Source organism: Poromitra crassiceps (assembly GCF_964638095.1).
Source record: "Poromitra crassiceps genome assembly, chromosome: 2".
Taxonomy (NCBI): domain Eukaryota; kingdom Metazoa; phylum Chordata; class Actinopteri; order Beryciformes; family Melamphaidae; genus Poromitra; species Poromitra crassiceps.
The window spans coordinates 48,142,981-48,155,700 of record NC_139624.1 but is presented as its reverse complement, the minus strand read 5'-3'; the positions used below and the strand labels follow the sequence as shown (position 1 = coordinate 48,155,700).

Here is a 12,720-nt window from a genome sequence, read left to right as displayed (position 1 = left end):
AAGGCCAAAAAACGGGAAAAAAGGTGCGGCTTATAGTCCGGAATTTACGGTAGTTCCACCTCCCTCCAATGCAAATGAAGGTGCTTCAAGAATTTTCATGGATGAAGCGTCATTTCCTTGACACTAGTGGAGTGAGCTGCCTTGTTTCAAGATATTGACATCGGAACATGATTGTTTCTGGAACATTCCTGAATCAACTACAGTAATTGGAAATCAGTGGTATTATCTCATCCAATTGACATTTTGTGTTTTGTGTTTCTTTTATCACCTATAAATCAATTTACATGCTGTAGGAATTATCTACGGATCTTCCAGATCTGAGATTGTTGAGGTCACTGATACATGTCATATACTGTAGCTATGTTGTAGCTCTTTGTGCTTGATGTGTGATTGCTGTGTGGTGAATATGGTTTTGCTCACAGGCGACCAAAGAAGTGAACAACATGACTGTGAAAATGCCATACCAGTGTTTTATTGACGGCAAGTTTGAGGATGCGGAAAATGGCAAGGCCGCCGATACCATCAACCCTGCTGACGGATCGGTGAGCTCACAGACACACACACAGACATGCACACACACACACACACACACACACATGCAAATACCCCTCGATAGACATAAACACACATGAATGACTTGGAGAACACACTAGCAGTGGCACATTGCATAGTTTGTTATAAAATGGATTGTCTGGCACATAATATTACATTAGCCGTGTTCGGAATGGTTCACTCATTCACTCACTCATAATTCTCCATGTAGTGTTTATAGCAGGGGTGGGCAACTATTTTTCATGGGGGGCCACATGAGAAACCCAGATTGTTGCCGGGGGCCGAACAAATATTGTCATGCCGTAACCCATGGATGGGCAACTTTGATGATAGAGAGGGCCACAAAAAAATTTCCTCGCTACCAGATTTTGCTGAGGGCTGAATGGCGCCAACGCGAAAAACTTGGGGCATTTGAAGCCAGTTTTAGAGGAATAACTCATTTTAAATTAACAATTGTGATGTCATTATTCAGTCTTAACCACCAATATTTGATCCTTTTCCTCACTCACTCCTATGTCACCACCTGCTCTCCCTGCAGGGCTTGAAATTAACTTTTTTCACCACCTGCCGATATGGCTGCTAGATTTTAAAGTTACCAGCCAATTAGAATTTCCACTAGCCGAAATGTTTTTCTTGAAATAAACCAGAATATGAGTGGGTTAATTTAAGCATAAGTATCAGTAAGTGGCCCGGGATTCTCAAAGCCTGTGTTGAGGGTCACACAAGAACAAAAAGGCACTCTTGAAGCTAAATAAATCCAAAACCAACAAGTTAATTATTTAAATTTCTACTTCAATGGAGAACAGTCATTTCTTACACATGAGATTACTTTTAGCCTTTTAGTCATAAATATTATTGAAAGATATTTCATATTCCAGACTGAAATGCTATAACAGAAGAGTATTGCCCAGAATGACATGAACATTTGGACACTTATTCAGCGGGTATATTGCATGTTGCGTTCAAGTGCACAATTTTTTTTTTTTTTTTTGCAATTCCATCGCGGGCCACACAGGGAACGCCCGCGGGCCGCATACGGCCCGCGGGCCGTATGTTGCCCATGTATGGTTTATAGTGAACTATATGGGGAACGATCAAACCAGTTTCAGACACTAGAATTTGCAGTGCATTGTGGGTATTCTATAGTGGACTATATAGTGAATCAAAGTAACAATTGAGAATTCGGACACTAGTACAAAATGGTCAACACACTATATAGTCCACTATTTCTGTAATAGGGCCCGGTTCTGAACAGGGCTGTTGTTTTCCATCAAACAGTGGAGTCTAGACAAGCTGCTAACTGTCACTTCCTTCCCCCAGGTGATCTGTAAGGTGGCCTATTCCTCAGTGGGTGATGTGGACCGGGCAGTGGCAGCTGCCAAAGAAGCTTTTGATAACGGCCCCTGGGGCAAGATGAACCCCAGAGACAGAGGAAGTCTGCTTTACAAGTGAGCACTGTGCCTGTAGCACCACCTAGAGGTCTGCAGTCGGCTTTAGTTACATACTCAGGGAAAACATTGAGGTTCAAATTCACTAAGATTGCTTAGTGTGGGTAATCTGTTTCGTTCTTGCACCTCATTTGCTTTTCAGCAAGTTATTGCAATATTTATGCAAAACAAGCTGTCGAAAAGGGAACTGCACAAGCAAATATTCTCCTTCATCACCAGTTACAAGCACAAATGATGTGCTTCAGCTGTCAGGCGAATCCACCGAGGCTGCACCCTTCACCTTAAAGCCTGTGTTGAATGACAGTGTTCTCTGGTCTGATTCAAGGAGGAAACACTTCTCCTTTGCATCCTGACTCACTGATGCCAAAGCTAGTATCTTGCAGCAATAATAACAGTAATTCTGAATAAACAAACTGTGTAAAGTTTTTTTATTCCATATTGATGTTGAGAAGTGTTAGTGAATCGGGTGCGATTTGCGAAATAATGAGATTTACATATAATTTACATATACATGATGGGTACAAAGAGACTTTCTTGTTTGTCCAGCGCAATAGGAATGCTTTCCACTCACTTAGCACAGTTAGTGAATTGCGTGATATTCTTTAGTGAATCTGGGCTGAAGTTTTGTCCTCCGCATAATAATGATGCTAATATTTTTTGAAAGAAGACTTCTTGTTGAGCTCTGCTCTCCATCCTGCAGGCTTGCAGACCTGATGGAGGAGCACCAGGAGGAGTTGGCCACCATTGAGTCCATCGACTCGGGAGCCGTGTACACGCTGGCCCTCAAGACCCACGTAGGCATGTCTATCCAGACTTTCCGCTACTTCGCCGGCTGGTGCGACAAGATCCAGGTAGATTCCCCCTAACCTACTTTGTCGGCTGGTGCGACAAGATCCAGGTAGATTCCCCCTAACCCTAACCATAACCCTAACCTACTTCGCTGGCTGGTGCGACAAGATCCAAGTAGATTCCCCCTAACCTTAACCATAACCCTAACCTACTTCGCTGGCTGGTGCGACAAGATCCAAGTAGATTCCCCCTAACCTTAACCATAACCCTAACCTACTTCGCCAGCTGGTGCGACAAGATCCAAGTAGATTCCCCCTAACCATAACCATAACCCTAACCTACTTCGCCAGCTGGTGCGACAAGATCTAGGTAGATTCCCCCTAACCATAACCATAACCCTAACCTACTTCGCTGGCTGGTGCGACAAGATCCAAGTAGATTCTCCCTAACCATAACCATAACCCTAACCTACTTCACCAGCTGGTGCGACAAGATCCAAGTAGATTCCCCCTAACCATAACCATAACCCTAACCTACTTCACCAGCTGGTGCGACAAGATCTAGGTAGATTCCCCCTAACCATAACCCTAACCTACTTTGCCAGCTGGTGCGACAAGATCTAGGTAGATTCCCCCTAACCCTAACCTACTTCGCCAGTTGGTGCGACAAGATCCAGGTAGATTCCCCCTAACCATAACCCTAACCTAACCTACTTCGCTGGCTGGTGCGACAAGATCCAGGTAGATTCCCCCTAACCATAACCATAACCCTAACCTACTTCGCTGGCTGGTGCGACAAGATCTAGGTAGATTCCCCCTAACCCTAACCCTAACCTACTTCGTCGGCTGGTGCGACAAGATCCAGGTAGATTCCCCCTAACCTTAACCATAACCCTAACCTACTTCGCTGGCTGGTGTGACAAGATCCAGGTAGATTCCCCCTAACCTTAACCATAACCCTAACCTACTTCGCCGGCTGGTGCGACAAGATCCAGGTAGATTCCCCCTAACCACAACCATAACCCTAACCTACTTTGCCGGCTGGTGCGACAAGATCCAGGTAGATTCCCCCTAACCATAACCATAAACCTAACCTACTTCGCTGGCTGGTGCGACAAGATCCAGGTAGATTCCTGTACACCATGTCCACTTTGCAGAATGTGTCACTGATGATAGTGCTAGAGGCACATTCTCACTTCACATCCTGTTTCCTGCAGGGCAAGACGATACCCATCAACCAAGCCAGACCCAACCGCAATCTGACCTTCACTAAGAAAGAACCTCTCGGGTAAGACCCTCTAGATAAAATAGCTGTCGTGTCTGTGATGAGCCTTGTACTGTATTTGCACTGGTGAATAACATTATTCAATGATATTGAGCTATTGACCTTCTCTCTCTTCCTGTCAAATGTTAAGATTTTCTATGTGCATTGATTTTGTTTTGTTATGTTGCTATTGCGTGTTTAGTACCTGTTTTGACTTCTATCTGCTAAACCCTGTATGTTTTGACTTCTATCTGCTAAACCCTGTATGTTTTTACTTCTATCTGCTAAACCCTGTATGTTTTTACTTCCATCTGCTAAACCCTGTATGTTTGTACTTCTATCTGCTAAACCTTGTATGTTTTGACTTCTATCTGCTAAACCTTGTATGTTTTGACTTCTATCTGCTAAACCTTGTATGTTTTTACTTCTATCTGCTAAACCTTGTATGTTTTGACTTCTATATGGTAAACCCTGTATGCAAACTAGGTTTTTACTTATATCTGCTAAACCCTGTATGCAAACTAGGTTTTGACTTCTATCTACTAAACCCTGTATGTTTTTACTTCTATCTGCTAAACCTTGTATGTTTTGACTTCTATCTGCTAAACCCTGTATGTTTTGACTTCTATATGGTAAACCCTGTATGCAAACTAGGTTTTTACTTATATCTGGTAAACCCTGTATGCAAACTAGGTTTTGACTTCTATCTGCTAAACCCTGTATGCAAACTAGGTTTTGACTTCTATCTGCTAAACCCTGTATGCAAACTAGGTTTTGACTTCTATCTGCTTAGTCTCGGCTCCCAGACGTTTGGTGAGCTGCGCCACCAAACGTCTGGGAATTTCACTGTCAGAAACTGTCTCTTCGAGCCCGGCGAGAACCGCCGGCAGCAGACACGCCTACATTTATTATTAGAATTTTATTTGGTAGCGGCAATGGCATTTATCATAGTCCTAACACAGAGCATGAAGCTGATATGCTCCAAACAAAATTTATAGCTGTGGTTTATTTTACAATCATTTTTCCTACCCGGAAGTGGTCCGCTTGATACTGTGAGTCATCAGCAGGCTCTGTAACGTTAGCCTCGGGACTCGGGTTTATCGCTGGGGGAAAGACCTCTAGCCGCCGGGGCCGGATGAAACACGTCCTATTAACAGGTTATGTTTGTTTCTGAGTGATTAATATGTTTATCCGCAAATGCGACGATGTTTTGCGAGACACCGGTTCTGCATGAGAACTGCCCCCAGAAAGCAGCAACACTCATGATTGGTTTTCCGATGCAAGGCTTCCAACAGCGCCACCTAACGTTATGCAAAGATTTAAATAGTAATATTCTCAGTCTTACAGGAGTGAAACGGATTAAGACTGAGGGCTGAGTCTACTATCTGCTAAACCCTGTATGCAAACTAGGTTTTGACTTCTATCTGCTAAACCCTGTATGCAAACTAGGTTTTGACTTCTATCTGCTAAACCCTGTATGCAAACTAGGTTTTTACTTCTATCTGCTAAACCAGTAGCCTGTACTACGAAGCTAGTTTAATGCCTTATCCGAGTAAGTTTGAGTTTAAACCTGGTTTAGCCGTACTACAAAGCAAGTTAACTTTCAATCACCATGGCAACTGACGCTGCAAAGCTAACCTGGTCGCGACCAGGTTAGCTTCAGAGGATAAGATCAAAATCCATGACAGACCCATATAATCGGCTCTCTGGAGTCACTCACCGTTCATATAAGATCGCCATATGAAAAATAGATTGCAGTCAACTGAGAATATAACAAGAAAAACATTTGTGGCTCTGTAGGCTACATAATTAAATTAAGCCTACTTACCACTTTATGTCTTAACAGCTCAACTATGCGTGGAGAAATATGATCACTATTAATCACCGCAGCGCATATCATAGGCTAAACGGAGCCTCAAATGGAGTGAGGGTGATATTCTCCTACATGCCAGAAAAGCCTATACATATAATATAGATGGGATAAATATGGGATAGCCCCAATACTAAATATGCAGGCTTCTTGCATGTTTCAGCTGGAACTGTGTCCTGTAGGCTGTATGCCAATATATGAGCAAAAATAGGCTAGTTTTTATCAATGAAAAGTATGCCCGCATCGTCTCAATTCAGTCCAGCAGTTTTCTCTTTTATATTAGGATATCATTATTATAGCCTATATATGAATTATTCGATCAGTGCAACCACACACACATAATGAGTGATAGAGATCATTATTCATTGAGCATGCTTTCTAAATCTATGGTCTAAATAGGCTTACAGATTGTGGAAATTTATAGACTGAGATTACACATTTAATGTACATTTACACTCGCACAAAGCTGTAGGAGACAGAAATCGCTGATCAAAGTAAATCAAATGACTGATGTGAATACAAGCTGCTGCTTTAGACAGCCCTTCAGCAGACTATCCAACGCGGATTTTCATTCTGACATTAAATCGCGGATACATTAAATATCCGCTAAAACTCTGATCATGCACTGCGCTTCATTGAACGAGGAAATGGGTGTGGAAATGGGTGTGGGCGTGGATAAACTCAGCTGTTCATAATGTGATTGGCTAGTGCACCTCTTTCGCGTGGACGCGCGCCTGTGCACGAGCGAAAAACGTGCGCGTGCACAGGCAGATCCCAGGTCCACTTACCTAGTAAAAAACCAGCGTCGTAGTATCAGTTAACTAGATAGCTTTGATCCTGTTCAGTCAAACCAGATCAAAGGGACTTATCGCAGATCTGTTAAACTAGTTTCGTAGTACAGGGCTCAGGGGCACTCAATTAAAATTCAAAGAGGTCCAGATAGAGAAAATTTCCTCAAGCGAAGGTCCGGAACATTGAGCTTGCGTTATGATTCAGTGCCATTGAACTTAGGCTACTTCAATGATTGCAGTAGCCTAATGGTACAATGTCTGTATGTAGTCAATGACTGACTGTTGAATCAAAATAAACATCAACAATGTTTATTTACAGTTTTCAGATTTAACTGGATTAATTATAAATAACTAGCCTACACTAATAATACATACATGTTCTTTTCTCATTTCAAGTAAAATAATGGCTGCATTTAGAAATAACACAACAGAGTGCTTTGGAAAAATGTGTATCTTAAAATAAAGTGCTTTAATTTTAGAAAAATAAGCTCCCCCTTCTCTTCCTTTTCTTAACTCTTCACATTTTATCAGTCAGGCTCTCAGCCAACAAACCTCCTTTTCTCTTGATAGAAGTGAGCTCCCACTCTGTCTGTCTGTCTGTTTGTCTGTCTGTCTTTCTATCTATCTATTGGTCGCTCGCAATGCAAACTTCGCATGCCGTTGGGCAGTGAATGTGTTTGTGCCCTCAGTCTGGATTTGAGTGTGTGTGTGTTTGCTCATGTGGCGCTTCCATAGACAGCTGGTCAGGATCGCATCACACTTCACGAGACATACTGGTTTTGAACTGCTCATGAGACCAATGAATGAACATGAGTCTGCCTGCTCTCAGTGCTCTGGATTAAAACTTAAGCTTTGTTTTCGCGGTCTACTCGTTTCTTTTGAGCACGCGATGTGAAATTACTTCTATCTCTCGCATTTCTCCGAGTCTCGCCTCTCCTCCGTCCGTCCGTGTGTCAACTCTCCCGCAGCAGCAGCAGGCAGAATCGATTCGCTTGTTGATTGGCTGAGTAGCATCACGTGTGATGATTTACAGCTCATGCATTGGTCTGTGAGCTTCCTGACAGATAAACCAGTACCGTAAAGGCTAGAAAAGCATGTGCCGGTTAAAATAGAAATTCTCCGTGAAAATGTAACTATTCAATGATTTGTAGGTTATAGGGCTCGGTCCGGATAGGACGGCGTCTGGGTCCGGATGCGGACCGGAGTCCGGACTTTGAGGATCGCTGTGCTAAACCCTGTATGCAAACTAGGTTTTGACTTTTATCTGGTAAACTCTGTATGCAAACTAGGTTTTGACTACTATCTGCTAAACCCTGTATGCAAACTAGGTTTTGACTTCTATCTGCTAAACCCTGTATGCAAACTAGGTTTTGACGTCTATCTGCTAAACCCTGTATGCAAACTAGGTTTTGACTTCTATCTGCTAAACCCTGTATGCAAACTAGGTTTTGACTTCTATCTGCTAAACCCTGTATGCAAACTAGGTTTTGACTTATATCTGCTAAACCCTGTATGCAAACTAGGGCTGCACCATTATGGTCAAAATGATCGATTATTTTGATCAGTATTGAGATCACGATTGTGATTGAGAACGGAATGTGACACCATTTATCTAAATTTTCTTGTTTTCATGATTGTGGGAAGCCAAAATCTTGATCATGATTAATATTCGATTAATTGCACAGCCCTAATGCAAACCAAACTGTTCTTATAGGACAGTAGAGATTCAACTGAAGTGAATGGATGGTGGTCTGTTTCCCTGAGTGGAGTGAAGTGATGTGTGTGTGTGTGTGTGTGTGTGTGTGTGTGTGTGTGTGTGTGTGTGTGTGTTTCCCTGGCAGTGTGTGTTTCTATAATGTGTTTCACTGAATGAAGTGGTGTGTGTGTGTGTGTGTGTGTGTGTTTCCCTGGCAGTGTGTGTGCCATAATCATCCCATGGAACTACCCTCTCATGATGCTGGCCTGGAAGAGCGCCGCCTGCCTTGCAGCTGGAAACACACTCGTCCTCAAACCTGCACAAGTGAGTGCAACACACACACACACACACACACACACACACACACACAGCTGGGAACACACTTGTCCTCAAACCTAGTGCAACACACACACACACACACACACACACACACACACAGCTGGGAACACACTTGTCCTCAAACCTGCACAAGTGAGTGCAACACACACACACACACACACAAAGCTGGGAACACACTCGTCCTCAAACCTGCACAAGTGAGTGCAACACACACACACACACACACACACACACACAGCTGGGAACACACTCGTCCTTAAACCTGCACAAGTGAGTGCAACACACACACACACACACACACACACAGCTGGGAACACACTCGTCCTCAAACCTGCACAAGTGAGTGCAACACACACACACAGCTGGGAACACACTCGTCCTCAAACCTGCACAAGTGAGTGCAACACACACACACACACACACACACACAGCTGGGAACACACTCGTCCTCAAACCTGCACAAGTGAGTGCAACACACGCACACACACACAGCTGGGAACACACTCCTCCTTAAACCTGCACAAGTGAGTGCAACACACGCACACACACACAGCTGGGAACACACTCGTCCTTAAACCTGCACAAGTGAGTGCAACACACACACACACAGCTGGGAACACACTCGTCCTCAAACCTGCACAAGTGAGTGCAACACACACACACACACACACACACACAGCTGGGAACACACTCGTCCTTAAACCTGCACAAGTGAGTGCAACACACACACACACACACAGCTGGGAACACACTCGTCCTTAAACCTGCATAAATGAGTGCAACACACACACACAGCTGGGAACACACTCGTCCTCAAATTCGTAAAATGCTTATAAAAATAGTTTTACTCTGCCAAACCAAACGGTTCAGCTATATTTAGAATTGGGAGAGACCATAGAACATTTCACTCGGACCAAAATCTAAAAAAAACTACATTAAAAAATATTTTCTTTAAATCCGTAATTGTTTTACGTTTTGGTCAGAGTAAAATGTTATGTGGTCTCCTGTTTCTAAATCTATCTGAACCGTTTGGTTTGAACAAGTAAAACTATTTTTATAAGCATTTTACAAAATTTCTATGGGAAAATAAATGGCGGATGAAAATCTGTGGTACAGAACTGAAGCAGGAAGTAGGTGGTCACTTTGCCTCTCTATTGACATATACACATCAAATACTTCATAAATAAGACCAAATAAATGCATTTAGGCGTAGTTAACAGGCTGTCTCATTGTTTTTATTTCCTCTCAGTAAAACAATATGCAAAATTTAAATAAAAGACTGTGGAAGAAATTGTGCAAATTTATTTGGTGACCCAAATACAATCTCCTGCGACCCACCTGTGGGAAACACTGATAGCTGGTGCTTACATGGTGCGTTGCTCGATCAAATATCAGATCATTAGATGTCATCCAGGAAGTAAGACAGAAGAAGCTAATTTTTAAATGTGCCAATACAGTGGTACTAAGTGTCAACACCTTTGAACTTAGTTTGATTTCAGAGCATTAATGGAGGACCAAAATGTCTGTTTTCTCATGCCTCAGTGGTCATTCACATATTTTGAGATTTAAAAACAACAACTTAGAAAGGTAATGCAGCGACTCAAACTAAGCAGGTAATTTAGCATACATACTGTATGTAGAACATGCCATGGAGCATCTTTGATGTCACCCTAAAGAAAATATATGAATATATAATAGCAGTCATTGCTGCTGATTCTTGAAATCATCTGCCTGCAGTATTGCCATCAAATGACACATCAGTTATCACATCTTGTGCATTTTATTTTTTTGTGTCACATACAACCTGCTACATCCCATGTCTGTAGACGTTTGGGAGAACAAATATTAGGTTTCATCTACTATACATCAAAACTTAGTTTCTGCCAGAGAATGATCAACTGCCTGCTCTACCTGAATGAATAGAACTAGTTTCATCCCTGTTTCTGTCTTTCATATGTTATTTGATATATTAACAGGTCACTCCATTGACGGCGCTGAAGTTTGCTGAGCTGACGGTGAGAGCTGGCATTCCTAAAGGAGTCATCAACATCGTGCCAGGCTCAGGTAACAAACACAAAGATCCAGAAGGGAATACAGTGAATCAGTTCTTCTCCATCCCTTCTTTTCTGAGTCCTCTCCTCTCTCCTGCAGGTGGTCTGGTGGGGCAGCGCATGTCCGATCACCCAGACATCCGCAAGCTGGGCTTCACCGGCTCTACGCCTATTGGCAAACAGATCATGAAGAGGTACACTGCCACATAATAAACTCTAACCCAAACAGATCATGAAGAGGTACACTGCCACATAATAAACTCTAACCCAAACAGATCATGAAGAGGTACACTGCCACATAATAAACTCTAACCCAAACAGATCATGAAGAGGTACACTGCCACATGAGAAACTCTAACCCAAACAGATCATGAAGATGTACACTGCCACATGAGAAACTCTAACCCTAACAGATCATGAAGAGGTACACTGCCACATAATAAACTCTAACCCAAACAGATCATGAAGAGGTACACTGCCACATGAGAAACTCTAACCCTAACAGATCATGAAGAGGTACACTGCCAGATGAGAAACTCTAACCCAAACAGATCGTGAAGAGGTACACTGCCACATGAGAAACTCTAACCCTAACAGATCATGAAGAGGTACACTGCCACATAATAAACTCTAACCCTAACAGATCATGAAGAGGTACACTGCCACATGAGAAACTCTAACAGATCATGAAGAGGTACACTGCCACATAATAAACCCTAACAGATCATGAAGAGGTATACTGCCACATGAGAAACTCTAACCCTAACAGATCATGAAGAGGTACACTGCCACATGAGAAACTCTAACCCTAACAGATCATGAAGAGGTATACTGCCACATGAGAAACTCTAACCCTAACAGATCATGAAGAGGTACACTGCCACATGAGAAACTCTAACCCAAACAGATCATGAAGAGGTACACTGCCACATGAGAAACTCTAACCCTAACAGATCATGAAGAGGTACACTGCCACATGAGAAACTCTAACCCTAACAGATCATGAAGAGGTACACTGCCACATGAGAAACCCTAACCCTAACAGATCATGAAGAGGTACACTGCCACATGAGAAACTCTAACCCTAACAGATCATGAAGAGGTACACTGCCACATGAGAAACTCTAACCCAAACAGATCATGAAGAGGTACACTGCCACATGAGAAACTCTAACCCAAACAGATCATGAAGATGTACACTGCCACATGAGAAACTCTAACCCTAACAGATCATGAAGAGGTACACTGCCACATGAGAAACTCTAACCCAAACAGATCATGAAGAGGTACACTGCCACATGAGAAACTCTAACCCAAACAGATCATGAAGAGGTACACTGCCACATGAGAAACTCTAACCCAAACAGATCATGAAGAGGTACACTGCCACATAATAAACCCTAACAGATCATGAAGAGGTACACTGCCACATGAGAAACTCTAACCCAAACAGATCGTGAAGAGGTACACTGCCACATAATAAACTCTAACCCAAACAGATCATGAAGAGGTACACTGCCACATAATAAACCCTAACAGATCATGAAGAGGTACACTGCCACATGAGAAACTCTAACCCAAACAGATCATGAAGATGTACACTGCCACATGAGAAACTCTAACCCTAACCCAAACAGATCATGAAGAGGTACACTGCCACATGAGAAACTCTAACCCAAACAGATCATGAAGAGGTACACTGCCACATGAGAAGCTCTAACCCAAACAGATCATGAAGAGGTACACTGCCACATGAGAAACTCTAACCCAAACAGATCATGAAGAGGTATACTGCCACATGAGAAACTCTAACCCAAACAGATCATGAAGAGGTATACTGCCACATGAGAAACTCTAACCCAAACAGATCATGAAGAGGTACACTGCCAGATGAGAAACTCTAACCCAAACAGATCATGAA

General features: G+C 42.7%; 1 protein-coding gene across 1 annotated transcript in view; it reads left to right on the top strand.

The window, feature by feature from the left end:
- aldh1l2 (aldehyde dehydrogenase 1 family, member L2) overlaps nt 1-12,720 on the top strand; it is a 55,404-nt gene that overhangs the window by 18,543 nt on the left and 24,141 nt on the right. The window contains exons 11-17 of the mRNA XM_083632155.1: nt 423-542; nt 1,873-2,000; nt 2,701-2,851; nt 4,006-4,076; nt 8,628-8,733; nt 10,725-10,812; nt 10,900-10,993. Of these exons, the coding sequence (XP_083488281.1) occupies nt 423-542; nt 1,873-2,000; nt 2,701-2,851; nt 4,006-4,076; nt 8,628-8,733; nt 10,725-10,812; nt 10,900-10,993 (758 nt within the window). The remainder of the gene's footprint in view (nt 1-422; nt 543-1,872; nt 2,001-2,700; nt 2,852-4,005; nt 4,077-8,627; nt 8,734-10,724; nt 10,813-10,899; nt 10,994-12,720) is intronic.